Here is a 16,002-nt window from a genome sequence, read left to right as displayed (position 1 = left end):
AATGTCAGGCCGTTTTCCCAAAAGACAACACTAGAGCAAGTCACACTCCAAAGATGCCTGAGTGTGCTCATCCCTTTTATTTCACCTACATAGTAGTTACCAGTCTTTTAGAAAATGTTGCCACTCTGGGGTGTTGTTTGAAGGAAGCACAAAGTGAGGTACTCTCAACAGCGTTACCTATGAGTCCTAAATCAGTACTCACATTACTTTCAAAGGGCCAAAAGGGAGAGATAATAAAAGAAAGATACCTTCTCCACGTTTGAATTCCCACTACACTTTTTCACTCCACTATAAAGGCACCTACCAATGTACATTATGCTTTTTTTATATATTTTCCATACCAAGCTTATTAGAAACTCCTTGAAATAGGAATTGTTATCACTCAATCATTAATTCATTCAACAAATATTAACCACTTGCCATGTGTCAGGCACTGCTAATACATAAATAAACAAGATAAACACCATCACTGCCGTGATGTACCTAAAATTCTTATGAGATAATCCAACATTTAGCAATTAATTACACAGCTAATTCTTTAATTACAGTTATGGTAAATGCTTTGGAGAAGCAGCAGAACAGGGCGTAATGAAAACATATAATTCAGCACACAGTTTGGGAATGATCTAAAATGGGCTTTCAATATTGTTTATATAAGGTCTGGTCTTTCCCATATCATTCATTCATAATTCAAAGTGAACTTATATTTTACACTTTTAATTTGCTATTAAAGTCCATTATTCTGAAGCTGATGATAATTTATGTTGGGCTAAAGTAAAATGATCTTTTCATTATAAATGGAAAGTTTCTAAAAACATTTAGAATTTACTTCTTAAAAGAAATATAACTTTGTTTTAATTATTTAAATATAATGGCTGCTGCTATCACCACATACCCTAAAGTCTTGTAGAATCACATTGTGTTAGGTATTAGAACTATCCTGTATGTACATGAGGTAACAAAATTGCATTTGCTAGGAAATCTTCCACAATTTGCTCTAATTCACACAAGCAAAGAGCTATTCCTCTACCCTCAAGTCAGTCAAATGAAGGCCACTATATTTAATATCTCCATACATTTTCAAGTTTCATACTTCAAAAATACAAAGACAATAATATAGCAAATTTGCTCTCAAACTGCACTGGCCAATGGTTCTTTATTCTGAAGACTTTTCCTACTATTATTCTGAAGTCTTCAGAATAAAGAACCATGTTGCATATAATACACAGCTATAAAATACTAAATGCTCATCTAGGAAATGTCATATATCATAAGTTTAATTAAAAACTTAATGTAAGATATAGGTGTAAAGTACAGGACTGCAAAAGAAAATGAAATGCATATTCTTTATTTGTATGTCGTTTAATTAATTCAAGTTTTTCTTATTCCTTTTAAACACACAGGAAGCAAATGTTATCCAATTCGCTAACTAGTAAATCTTCAAGCTGTTTCCTAGCACTGGATGCCATGTATGATAACAGGACCTCAAATATTTGTTTTTACCTCGAATAACATAATTATCCAGTGCATCTTCCATTCTTTTCAGTGCTTCAGTTCTATCAGAACCATATGTGATGAGCTAAAAGCAAACAAACAAAAAAAGATTTATATAGATAGTTTACAGATCAATCTTTCTACCAAACAATTCATACTAGTAAAAATTAAAATATTTCATAACGGATTTCCCAGAAAATCTCTTGAAATTTCACAGTGGTTTGATTTTTTAATATAAAGTATGTAAATTAAGATTTTTCTAAGAAAATGAATACTAGAATCAAGCTATTTCAGACTTTTCTCCTGTATTTCACTCTCATAGTAAAGAGCTATTTAAGATTTTTTAAAATGTAACAAAAACAAGCATAAAAACATTTAAAAAGAAAGATCAAAATGTGAACCATCTGGGCTAGTGGAAGATTAGGCAAGATTTTTCTCACTCCCTATTTTTCTGTAGTTTCCAAGTTTGACACCCTAAATAGCTAAGGTTTACAAATAACACAGCACAGAAGCAAAGAGTTCTTATATTAGAAAAGAGAAAGGTCCTACTGTTCTATATGATTTTGTGCCTATTTATATGTATCCTATATAAATTAAGCCGTAAAATAAGACCCCAACTATTCATGAAAGATTCTTTTGGTAATTCTTCTGGTCAGTTTGTAGTTTGCAATTATTTTAGTACATTTTATTAGTTCTTCAATATCAAGCCAGTTTGGAAATTAATTTGCAGGCCATTTTTCTGTAGAGAAATGCATTTATCTAAAAATAAAATCGTGTCTATTAAAATCAATCTATAATATTTCTATGTATTTTTTAAACTAGTGCTTCTTTAACAAGCAAAATACTTGAAGTTCATTTTAAAAATATAAGTGTAAAAACAAGTAAAAAAAAAAAAGAAGAAAAAGAAAAAAATTTTTTTAATACTGAAACATCCTAAAAAAGTATACTTTGGGAAAACCCATCTTGAGAAAAGGATTTTTAGTCAAGAAGTCATTGTTCAATACAGGTCTAAACCTTCAAAAAAAAAAGGGGGGTATTTTCTAAATAAAACCTAGTTTTAACTACTGCAGTCAGAATTATACATTTTATAAGATCTTAAAACTCTAAAGATTTTAAAAGATCTAAAGATTTACGAAGAGTTGTTAATTTATTCTGGAAAGTCAAATTTCAAAAAGACAGGTGGGTAGAAAGACATAAAACTTAACTATGTCAATTCTACATATGTAATTAGTTATTTGTAAAATTTGAAAAGGTAAAAACTACTCTAATAAACACAGCCTATCACCAAAACTCTTTAATATCACCTGCCATTCATTACTTTTATCCCAGGCCATTTTCAGGAATAGCCAAAAGAACAACTTAACTCTTTCTCACAGCAATGAGCTGGGTTGGTGTCATTGTTTAGATAAGGTTGTTATTGGGTAGGGAGGTGTGGTAGTTTGATTTGACTATTTGGGGAGGAGTTGCAAACTAACATGATGTTGAAATTTCTCTCTTAAAAGAAAGAAAATCTGCTCTTTTACTTTTCCATCAGTACATAATAATTAGAACACATGATACAGATAAAGGACCAATTTCAGACTTTTTAATTAAATACGTCCATTGCCTTTTCAGAAAAAAAAAAAAAAAAACCTGAAAGAAATCATTAAGAAATCAAACTAACTTTTGAAATCATTGGATCATAATAAATGCTAATATCACTTCCTGGCTGGATGCCGCTGTCAACCCGGACCTAGAAGAAAAAACAAAAAAATGAAATTAACTTCATATTGTGCAGATATTTTGCTAACAACAAATTTAATTTCTATGGAACAGATGGATAATTTCAATCTCAAATAACATTTCAGCTTCTGGGAAACAGAAAAACAATCTAAAAATATATAGAGACCAAATTATCTTGACCTGTTAATATGCAGTCCAACATATATATAGATAGATCTTTTTGTTTTCCCACTAAGTCAAGGAACTATGAAACAGGAAAAAACAAAAAGCCTTTATACATCACTATCCTGGCATGCGTTTGGAGCTATTTGATGGTGTCTCCAACTGAAGCATAGCATGAATGATGCCCCTTCTAATCACGCTCCCCACTGTACCCTTCTGAGAGCTCCAATGAGGACCCCAGTCAAGCCAGGCAGCAGGACTCGGAGCTCTGCTCATCAGCTCCATAGGAACGCTGGTCCTGTGGCTTTCATGTCTGTAACACTTTCCTTTTTTCCCTCACCCTCTCAACTGTAAAACATTTTTTTTCTGTTACTGTTAGTCCCCTGAGACTTTAATGTTTACACAGCTTTTCTCGTGGCTTTGCTTTGTAAGGACACAGCCCCAATTAGAGTTCTGATTTTGCGATTTTCATGGGGGGAAAAAAAATAGCACAAGTTCAAAATACTCTTTTGAAGAGCTTGATTGCTGTTAACCAGCCAACAAGTTAGTTAGTACATCGCTGATTCTTGTTTTCATCTCCCAGTTTGATACCAGCAATAAGGCACAGAGGTTAGCCATGTAAAACTTTTAAAATGAGCAGTTGCTGCGGATAAAGTATTTATTAAATTATTGTGCCTAAGTTTTGGAATCTGAAGTATTTAAAAGCTAATCAAAATACTTAAGACTGTCAAGCATGTCCTAGGGGTCTTGAGGATGGAAGAATTTAATGGAAGCTGCGAGAACAGCAGGACTTTGATGCCCAACATCGCAAAGGGGTGGGAAGAGAAGAGCGGAAGCTCACGTAGCTCTTCACCTGTGGGATGAAGCCTTCCTAATAAACAGCAGCTCATCTGTCTGCAGCAAGGCAGAAAAAGGTCAACTCAGCGGCTGTTAGGCCTTTACTATTTTAATTTAGGCAATTATCAAGGGACCACATGTAGAACCTCTTGTCTAGGATATCCACATGAGGGTATGATGATGGCTTTATTATACAGTGACATCAAAAGATAAAGCATAGTTTCAGTCTCTTAAAAAAGTCACATTATTATTAATTCTTTTTGTAAGGTTTTAGAAGATAACATTTTAACTAACCCACAACGCTTTTATTTCGGTATTTGCAAACACAAGCAAAATTATGGATATCTGTATTTGCATTCACATTCACATGTGAAAATCTTAATTTTAAATGAAAGTCATTCAGCACACTTAAAATATACTTGCCTTTCTGTTTTCTAAAAACATACTTCAGTACATAAACTGAAATTCTATGAAATTCAGTGTTTATAAAAAACTTGGAAAGAATTAATGGGGCAGCTGTGAAAGCAATAAAATAATAATCTACTTTCTCCCCACATTCAAATAGTCTCAATATGGCAACTGGAAATCAAGTTACAAAACAGAAAAGACATCTCTGAACTTGCATTTTCTTAATTTTAGTGCAAAAAAGTTAAAGAGTTAATTTTACAAGCATATATTATTTAAAACCATAGCATGCTTGCTACAGCTGAGATTAAAATTGAGATTGGTACAAATTCTCAAATTTTGACTTCAAACATATCCTACTACTCGCTATAAAAACTGCTATAAAACTAGTGTGGAACGTAGATGTTCAACCTACTGATAAAATAACATAGTTAATGAATATTTATCACATTCTCCTTTAGGTCATAACATAAAATTTTAGTTACCCTGAATAACACCATCCTAAGAGTTAAGCTACCTAGGGCTCTTCGTTATTTAACAAAATTATGATCACATTAAATATATCACTTTAATTTAAAAATATGAAGGGTAAAATCAAGACATATATATATATAATCAACACATATCTTTTTATAAGCAAATCAACATTTTCAATTTAAAAGTGTAACAAAATATGAAAACTCCCATTTATAATTTACTGTGTATGCATCTTTTGCCCAATAATAATCAGCTTTCAAAAATTTCTAACAATGAATTAAAAGTCAAATGAAGTCTCCATTCCTCTATGTGAAACAAATGCATTACAAAAATATATATATATTTAGCTTTTGTACTAAAAGCTTTAAGAATAAAGTGAAATGGAATTATACCCAAATTTCTGAGCAGGACACAACTGCCATCTGAAAATAACAAATTCACAAAATATGGTGACTAAAGATAAAAAAAGAAAATCTTCATCTTTGCCATATAAATAAATTTTAAGCTTAAAGAAGGATGTGAAAAGTACAAACAGGAACTTAACTATAAAGGATGTATTCTTGTGACCAAAATGGTAAAGAGCCGCAAAGGGTGTCCTACGTTAAAAATGACTAATCTAGTTTAAGAAGGCAAGGAGGAAAAAGCACCTCCACCAACACCCAAGCACCGGTGTATGAGAGTCTCAAACCATTGCTCAGAAACCTCTGGCATAATTTAAATGTCTTTCTTCTGTACCAACAGTGGACCCTGTGAAACTATCAGCCATCTCCCACCCTTCATTCTGGATTCACCTCTCCCTCCCCTCAGCACAACTCCCAGCCCGCCATGTCTACCTGACAAGTGACAGCCCAATCTGATTAAATGCTTCCAAGGGAAGGGACTCATGGGCCTCCATGACAGGCCAAAAGTGATCACCATGGAGATACATAATTACAGCTGTCAACGCATCTACTGTCCTGCTGACATCAATTTGATTGCTCCCAGCAATAATGATAGACAAAGCTTAGTGTGCACTCTCCCGCACCCAATCACTTTATCTATTCCTTGGTCCATTTAGCTGACATGCAACATTCACAAGCAAATAACAGCAGTAAGCAGAACATTTAAGGCATTTTAATTGTTTTTTCTTTCTATGGATGGCTCACAACTGCAAATGTTATTACATAAAACTCCTGCTGCAGCATTAATTGAAGAAAGATTTGGAGGGACAAAGACTGTAGGGGGTATAGTTTGTCCATTATCACTTGTACTTTCAACAGGTCTCACGTTTGAAAATTGCAAATTGCAAAACTTGCGAGGGCAAAATGTTTGACATCCTGTTAGCTATTACAACATGGTGAAAACTTCTAACAACTAGTGTAATCATTATGAATTCTTATTTAATACTTTTTTGTTTGATTAAAAAAATGTTTAGATGCGTGCCTATGATACTTGTTTTCTCATCTGCTATTTAACGTCACATAATGCCTGTTAAATCTTTACAATTTTTTTTTCTGCCTTCAGGCTTTGAACACAGCGTGGAGTCTCCGAGCCTAGAAAGGGTCAAGTCCCTTTAGAAAGCACATGGGCAAAAACAATTTAAAAAGTGAAATAAATCATATATCCAATAACATCTTCAAATTTAGAATTCTTCCTGTAATCTTTCACCATCTTCATGCTGGTAATCAAACTGAATAATCATATTCACAGATGGTACAGCCCTGTCATCCACCAGCTAACATCATGTCATATATATATACACTTATTACTTTGATTAAAGGAAAGGGTACGTCCTTGTTCTTTTTATGCACCAAAAACTATTTAATGAATAACTAATAAATGTAGAACTATGGAATAAAGTAGAGAGTGATCACTTTTCGTTAACTGGTGGAAATATGTACTTCTTAAAGTCAGTGACACTTAACAGAATGAAGTAGTTTGTTTTCCTTAATCCATTTCAATTAACAAGCTGATTCTGTGCTTGAATTTCTTGACATCTGATTATACAGGAAAGCTGGATTAGATTTATTGAAAAGGTTAAATTGTAACATAGAAAAGTCAGTTCCCACTCTTAGGATTCCATGTTCTTTTTAATTACAATTTTCCAAAGAATTGGGAACATTGCAAGCTATCATTTACTTAGAAGTCAGAAGTCCCCAGGTTTCCCGCCAAGTGATTTCTGACTTTCCTGCACATCAAAAGGCATAAAATAGTAAAAAACAAAAAAACTGTGTGATTCCCCATGAATTTCACTTGTCCTTCAATTTACTTGGTTTTCACACGCTTTAACATAAAATGTGACATAAATCAAGATTTTAACTTTTCACTTGCTACTATAGCTTAATGACTTACCCCAGGTAGATGTATTGGTTCTTGGTACTGAGACAATCTCCCAATAGACGGTAAACCGAAAGACTTGTAGGGGTCCTGAAAGTTCAAAGGAGAGGAAGCACAGTCTTTGAAATATAAATCAGCACAAGTAAGGTTAAATACTTATACAATAAAGAAGCATTTATAAGTCGATTTTCAGTATACAGCATTTACCAAGTCACAGATTTAAGAATATTGTCTTATGCTCACTCTAGACAACTTAGAAGTGTATTTAAAAATTAAAGAGAAGTATAAGCAAATTTAGCCTTATCTTCTTTGTATTTTATTCAAATTGGTAAAAATTCCAACTTTTTATTAATCTTTTCAGAATGCCTCAGGCAAAAATAAAATAACCTAGGTACTACATCAAAACATAGTCAAGTTCAGAGCAACAAATGTAGCACACTAAAGATATTTGTTTTTTCTTACTCTCATAACAGCTCACATATGGCAAAATTTGAGAATTCTGTTCTTCAAATAAAGACCTCAAAAGAAACTTTGCACATGCTACTAGATATGTGCTCCATTTGTAAATATCTTAGCTCATCAGAATAAATATTACATTAAGTTCAGTGTCATAACAATAAGGAAGAATATAACTTAAAATAAAAAGCAAGAACAATAAAAAAGCCAAAACATATTTTTTAAGATCCTTAAAAAATACTTCAAAACAACTTCCGGTATTCTTAAACACAGATACTGCTCATTTATTTCTTATTCCAACAGACAGAGCTCTGAAAGTAAGAGATAGTATTAATGTTTCATTGCATTCTAATTTTAATCATTTGAAGAAAGCAGTTTTAGAGTTGACTGGCTTATTATCTGGTTTATATAGTTATAACATAATGTAAAAGTATTGACGAGTTTAAAATTATGAATGAAAAGTTTTATCAAAAGCTTTGCAATTTAAATTTAAATTATTACTTTTACATAAACATAAGGTATGAACTTTTTAGAGGAAAAAAACTGTTGGAAAAAATTTAAGTAAATATTGAATTAAAACTAATGTATACCCAGGGTAGCCTTTTAAACACACATGCACACACAGAAATAAATGCTTCTGTTTATTTCAAATGTGGTTTGAAACAAGCAAACAAAACAAAAACAATGGTCCATTGTAGCACAAAAATATTTAATGCTTTGTTGCCCCTTAAACTGATCTGTAACCATTTCTCCATCCAGGAAAATTAATTAAACTCAATCCTTTAGAACTATTTTGGATTATGTCAAAATTATCTAACCTTTTCTCTGGTTCGATTCTGAGTTATATAATCAAATACTTGAAAGAGTTCTAAAACCCTAACTCTATTTTGTTGTCTAGTTATACCTGAGATCTCATGACTTGGGATACAACCACCATCCTTCCTCCCAACATCATTCATTTTACCTCAGCATAAACCCGACATTCAACTGCCCAGCCGTTGATGGGAATATCAGCTTGTTTGTGCCTGAGAGGGTAACCCTTGGCAACACGGATCATTTCTTGGACTAGGTCCAGGCCAGTAATGCATTCTGTGACAGGATGTTCAACCTGCAAGGCCAAGATCTGCCAGTCAATAGGTGTAGGAAAAGGCAAATAAACAGAAATAAGCAAGAACAATTTCTGGGTAAAATAAAGTTAATTACATTTAACATTTATTCATATTTGACTAAAAATCCAAGAGAGAAAATTAAAGAACAAACACCATATAGTACAAAGCATGATAAGAAAAACTAACACCAAAGAAGTATCTGTAAACCATCTGTATTACTTTTCCCCATTTTTAATTAGCTGTGGTCCAGCAATGTTTAACACTTTAAATTTTGAAACTGCTTTGTAACTGAGAATTACATATTTAACTGCAATTCTCAATGTGGCTGATAATCATCCTATTCTGCTACACTTAGCATGGCATCTACAGAGGCAGCTTATGATTTTCCAAAGCACTAGTCTAGCCTAAGTCTCAGCCGCTTGCATGCTTTCACTAACCTGTCCTGACAAGCAACCAGATTAGCGTACTCTTACATCAATGCAGTGTAGCAGAAAGGAGCAGATGGATCCTGCAGGTTGTTTTCCCTCCAGACTTACATGGGGAGTGCTTAGCATGCACAATAGCAAAACCGAGCCAGTGAAATCACTGTGCTCTCTCAGCAAATTGCTGATAACTACTTTGGATGATGCTGTCATGGGGATCCCTGGCCTTCCACACTAACACATAGGATACACATGTACAAAAACATGCACTGACACATAGGGATACTCACAGGGATACACATCATTGTAAATGGGATCGATGGCTTACAGGTTCCTAAGCTTAACTGAGCTAAAATCAAGCCACTTACAGCATTGGTAAAGAGCAGATAATCTTTCACCTAAAGACCTGAGTAAGTTTGAAAAATTTAAATAAAACTTTGGCCACATCTGCTGCTTTGATACCCATCTCTTTTCTCATAAAAATTAAGCATGTTCTAAATGCACTTCACAATAGTTTCTTTATCATGGCATGTCATATTTCATACACTCTGACACAGGAAAAGGTCAGTGAACAAACGAATTGTCTTCTCATCCTCAACCACACTAATTGAAGGACAGGACTTAGTCATTATAATAATCTTGAAGCTTATCATAAGCAGACAATGCCATGGTCTTTAAAAAAAAAAAAAGCTTTGTAAAAATAAACAGATGGCATCCATAATTAGCTCTGTGTGTGTTATGAGTTTGTTTACAGTTTCAACAACATTTTAAGACATTTTGACATAATTTTAATGACAAATCATCACTAAAATAAGCATCTACACTTTGTAAAATAAATGTGACACTAAATAACGATCTTACGAGATAGTTTAAAAACACATTTTTGAAAGCAAATTGTGGTTTTGCGAAAAACAAGATTCTATATGATGAGTATAATAAGAAAGGAACAATTGTAAAGCCCCCTCTATTATTGCTAGAAACAAATTTCATGGGAAAAGGCATCTTGCCACTCTAAGTATTCAAAAGGTGAACCTACTATGTGCCAAGGGCTTTGTATCAATTCTATTCACACATCTCTGTTAGGTGAGAAAACAATTTTAAAAGCTAAGTGAATGCTTTAATTTCATCTTTCTATGTCTAGTGCTCAGAAAAGTACATAATACATACTAGACAAATAAATATATAGTGAATGGATGCATGAGGCAGCAAATCCAGTCACATCTATAGTAAGTGGTGGAGGTAACATTGGAATTTATGTTACTCCAGAGACTATTTGACCTTCCTGTTCTTCTTCATGGAAAGACGCATAAGAAAGCATGGAGTAAATATAATTAGCTATAAAATTATGTGCTGTTGTCTTTTATAAAATATATTATTATGGAAGTTTAAAGAACCAAATTCATTATAAGGCTCTGTGCTACCTTAGATACCTCTCTATAACTACATTAGAAAAAAGTATATTAGACCCATGAATGGAATCCAAAAATGGACCCACTTTAATCGAACATAGTATATAACAGAAACGTAACAACATTTTACAATCTAAATTAGTGAGCTACAAGTATTTCAAAATAAAATAATTTTAAGTAGATAATTAAAATAACTGACTGCTCAAGGCAAAATCACTACTTACAGAATTTTACAAAATATCCACTTAGGTTCAAGTATTGTTAAAGTCTATAAAACAGTCTAATATGCCTGAATTTTTTCAGGTAAGAGAAACATCTTTTTAAAAGTAAAACTTATTAATATATCTTTAAATATTTTTTAAAGAAATCTTTCTAAATATATTTTAATAGAATTCTGAAGTTATTCAACAAGATATGTGAAATATTTCCCTTAGGCCCTTTGTTATTATTATCAGGAATCTTTTAAGTGTAACATGTATATCCCCAATCCCCGAGAATTTAGAAATAGTCTCCTGTGCAAGTTAAACTCAATACTTTAAGACATCAGAACACAGATATATGAAGAGACAATATGGCTCCCAGGCCAAAATATAATTCAGTAGAAGTTTTAAAAATATCTTTAAAAAGAAAAAGAAGGGAAGGGAGGAAGGAACAGAAGAGAGGGAGGGGAGATCAACAGAAAGTGAAAGTGGCTAACTGGAACAACATGTTATACAAAAAAAAGTCAAACATTGGTGTCTAGTAAGCCAACATGTTCATCTTATCCCACCTAGAAGGAAAATCTTACTATAAAAGTCTGATGCTAATAAACATTTTTTCTGAGGTACATATAACTATGTATATGTGTGGCGGGGTGGAGAGGTCAGTGTTCTGTGTCACTTCTACTTGGGAAACACTGAGTTAACCTAAATTAAATGGGTTACTTTTAAAGAAAGACTCCTCGGGCTCATTAATCTGTCAATATGCCTTGAGATTCTCCAAGAGGAGGATACTGTATAGCACTTCTGTAACCACACGCCTCCTTCTTTTGTCCAGTACTTTATGTGTTGCCAATTCTATGGAACACATTTTCAGAAACAATGCCTTAAACATTCCAAATATGAAACTAAATGCCCATAGTATGAAACTATCCTCACCAGAACCTGGTTCATACACCGTTTTCCTACCCATCTGTGCTAGTTGAAAGAAACATATGATTAAAGGGACCCACGAGATAGTCAGATTATGCAATGGAGATTAATATATTGACATTCTGGCATATAAAAATCTTGTGATTTAGTCAGCAAAAGTTAAGCTCTAACCAGAAGAGGAAGAGGAAGAGGGGGAGGAAGTGGAAAAGGAAGAGGAAGAAGAGGGAAAAGGAGAAGAAGGAGGAGAAAGAGTAAGAATTGCTAAGTTAGAATTTCTGAATCCTCAAAGGCAAATTATTGATTGGGATATATTCATCAAGGTAATGCTACTCTGCAGGATCTATTAATAGCTGATAAAGCAATCCGCTCTGGCAATGCCCCATCTCACCATGAATTCTTTTGTTCAAAAAGGTACATATAACTATAATCATCAAATACTGTATTACAGGACATAATCACATTCCAGGACTAGAAGGAGTAGGTATAGTTCTATACGCCTACGTTAGGTGGTCACAGTCAGCTAGCTTTTTATACATTTGCTATATTAATTTAGTTTTATCTTCTTGATCACAATCAAGTTGTCACTACTGTCAGTGTTTGTGTCTATACCTCTGCCACTCTCTCTTACTAATCTGTTGGTTCAAATATATTTCCCAAAAAATAAATAACTAAGATTTTCAAATGCAATGGTGAGGTAAATTAGGTTTCACGTCACCTCTTAGTTCTTAATGTATCAAATTTCAATAGTAATGAACAATCTTTCTGGGACTGTGTTGTCATTTACCTACCTTCATAAGTCTAAAAATTATAATCATAAATTCTGCCACTGTAATCTTTAGCCTTATTCCTCATTAAATGCAAAGTAGGAAGTATCTAAAACTAAGGAGTAAAAGATATTTCCAGAGTTTCAAAAAGGCTCCCTATAAGATACTTATTAATGACAAAGGGAAAAACAGTGACTCTTTGGTGGAGAAATGTGAGCGACACCACTTTGACCAAGCCAACGTCACCAGTGATAGAACTGGTAATAGACATCGTGTGTCTCCTATGTGCTGCTCAGAACAGGACAGTATCATTTCTGTAGTATTCCTGCCAAAAATGGCAAACCTGAATATAATCATGAGAAAGCAAACAAACACAAAATGAAAGGCATTCTGTAAAATAAATGCCCTGTGGTCATTAAAATCATATAAAGATTATAGTTGACCAAAAAAAAAAAAAGACTAAGGAAATGTTCCAAATGGAGACAGAGTAGTAAAGAAACATGACAAGTAAATGTAATGCAGGATCCTGAATGAGAATTTTTCTTTTACTATAATAGACATTAGTGGGACACCTGATGAAATTTGAATAGTATGCACAGATTAGATGATAGTATGTCAAGGTTAATATCCTAATTTTGATAATGGTACTATGGTAATAAAAAGAATTTTCTTGTTTTTAGGAAAGGAGTAAAAGGGCACAAGGCTTGCAATTTACTCTTAAATGTTTCAGGTAAAGAAGACAGATATAAATATATAGATACAGATCTAGATGTAAGGATAAAGCAAATGCAAATGTTAGTGAAGGATGGTCAAAACTTCTTTGTAATATTTTGCAATTGTGCAATTTTCAGATGGACAATTCTGTACATCTGAAATAATTTCAAAATAAGTTAATAAAAATTAAAGCAGGAATTAGAGGTTTGCCTTTGTATTATAAAATATTATTAAAATAAAGACAACTGACTTAACTTTATTTTCAAGCAGAATCCTCCCATTGTGTATAAATAAAAATGATCAACAGCAGACAATTTGTTAAATATATTTTCTCTGACTTAAACTTTTAAATGTTTTATTGTGTTATTTACCTAGCAAGTCCTAAAATTTTAAGAATAGGTAACTTGATAACAGGCAAGTATTCCTCAAAAGAAGCAAGAGTCAGGCAAATTTTAATTACCCACTTAACTGCAAATGAAAATTAACATTGACAGAAGTTTAAAAGAAAAAAAGTCACAAAAAAGTGTGAAGTCATATGGATGAAATATGTGTTAAGTTGGCCAGTAGAGAGGAGGGTGATGAAAAGTATTCAAAGTCCCTTGAATGGATGGATGTTTGGTAGTAATTGTTGGTAGTAATGGGGAGAGCAGTGGCCCAATTGCTTAGTCAAAGCAGAAACTGTTCCCAAAATTGGGAGACCCAGCGTACATACCATAACTAACATCTGTATGGCACCGAAATTTAAATTTCCCTCCATGTGCACAAATGCTCAATACTCCACTGTCATTTTACAGAGATGCATATGAAACACAAGAGGTAGAAGGTGAGTGAATATTAGGAAGTTCTAATATTTTAATAATGTGATTTTAAGTTAATACAATTTTAAGTAACATCTTTATTAAATACATCAAATTCTAAACTGACAGATATTACAAAGACTTGGTTTGTGAAAGCTGTCTTTTGTAGGCAGAACTTATTTGCTTCAACTCAGCAAAGCAGTATATGTGTGATTACCTGCTGAAATATGAGGAAATTGTCCTGTTATATAAATTGAGTTTCATATGGTAAGTGGCATAATAGGTCTCTACCTTTTTAGTTTGTTGTTATTTCCACCTAATAGGAAACTGATGCCTTTATTTTCAGTTCTGCTCTTTCAGTTTACAGACATTATTTGTCCAGAACAGAATCTAACACATACCTATTAATTCTGAAGTTTCACCTCCTGAGAATACAGGATTACAAAATAAAGATCTAAAGTTATTAGATTTTGATCCTCAGGACTCAAAAATAAAAAGCATGTTGGGAAATAGGCCCCAACTCACCATTCCTATAAACTCACCTTGAAAATAAAGGCTATATTCAAGAGTGGCAGTGAAAACTGAACCAATTCTATTACAGAGTTTTCCTGTTCATCCCAAAACAAATAATCAGATAACAAAGGATAAGGGAGCTGTTATAGGCTGAATTGTGTTCCCCCTACACCCCCCTCCCGAAATTCATGTGTTGAAGTCCTAAGCTCTAGTACCTTAGAATATGACAGTATTTGGAGACAGGGTCTTTAAAGAAGCAATTAAAGTAAAATGAGGTTAATTAGGGTGGGCCCTAATCCAACATGACTGATGTCCTTAGAAGAGATCAGGACAAAGACAACAGAAGAAACACCATATGAAACACAGAAAGAAGACTCCATCTGCAACCCAAAGACAGAGGCCTCCAGTAGACACCAACCCTGCCAACATCTGAATTTTAGACTTTTAGCCTCCAGAACTGTGAGGAAATAAGTATCTGCTGCAAAATCCAACCAGTCTGTGGTACATTGTTACTGCAGCCCTAGGAAACTAATATAGGAACAAATCTGAAAAATTAGAAACTAGGTAAGAGCCCAGAACTCAAACACACCAAAACAGTTTATAATATGCTTTAAAACAAAAACCTAACTGAAAGTGCCTGACAAGTGTACCTATTCATATCTCTATAATAAACACTTCTTTCCTTCATCTTTCTAATAAGATTGAATACATATTAAGGGAAAGTATAACATACCCTACTTTGTATTCTCAGTCTCCTAGGAGATTGACATCAAATATTCCAAAACATCCCAGTTCTGGCTTATTCTAGCCAGTCTGAGAACCCTGGCCTCTATGACTTTAAATATAATCAAAAAGGTCAACTTCTGCCCAGATCTAAAACATCCCTTTTGGCAAGAATGGAATTTTACAAATTAGTTATAAATTCATTTCCCTATAATTTCTATTTTCACCAATTATTCTCTCAGTCTGACACTCCAACTCCACAAACGATCAAACTTTTTTAGTGTGGAAAGTCTTGAATATTTTTTAAATCTAAAACTGCTCTGAAATTAGAATATGATATTGGTTCAGTTGTAGTCAATTCTTACAAACCTAAATTTGAGTTACAATAATTCTCAATTTTTAAATAAATGAATAGCAAAGGACTTACCCTTTTCGCCATCAAGTTGCTAAGAAAGTGTTTATAAAATCCTTCTGAACTGTGAAGGTCCTGTATTATATAGAATTATCTCTGATGGGATGTGGAGGTGTTTGGCCTCCAAAAATTTTAACAAT

The 16,002-nt window shown here is 33.3% G+C and overlaps 1 protein-coding gene across 1 annotated transcript in view; it reads right to left on the bottom strand.

Annotated features, from left to right (window-relative positions):
* The window catches only part of PCCA (propionyl-CoA carboxylase subunit alpha), a 356,645-nt gene that overhangs the window by 168,124 nt on the left and 172,519 nt on the right, over positions 1-16,002 (bottom strand). Inside the window, exons 13-16 of the mRNA XM_019754213.2 lie at positions 8,834-8,977; positions 7,429-7,503; positions 3,158-3,226; positions 1,504-1,579 (exon numbers count right to left, since the gene is read on the bottom strand). Coding sequence (XP_019609772.1) covers positions 1,504-1,579; positions 3,158-3,226; positions 7,429-7,503; positions 8,834-8,977 — 364 coding nt within the window. The remainder of the gene's footprint in view (positions 1-1,503; positions 1,580-3,157; positions 3,227-7,428; positions 7,504-8,833; positions 8,978-16,002) is intronic.

Source organism: Rhinolophus sinicus, linkage group LG04 (assembly GCF_036562045.2).
Source record: "Rhinolophus sinicus isolate RSC01 linkage group LG04, ASM3656204v1, whole genome shotgun sequence".
Classification (NCBI taxonomy): Eukaryota; Metazoa; Chordata; class Mammalia; order Chiroptera; family Rhinolophidae; genus Rhinolophus; species Rhinolophus sinicus.
Note: the sequence above shows the minus strand (reverse complement) of the source record. Positions and strands in the feature narration are given on the sequence as shown.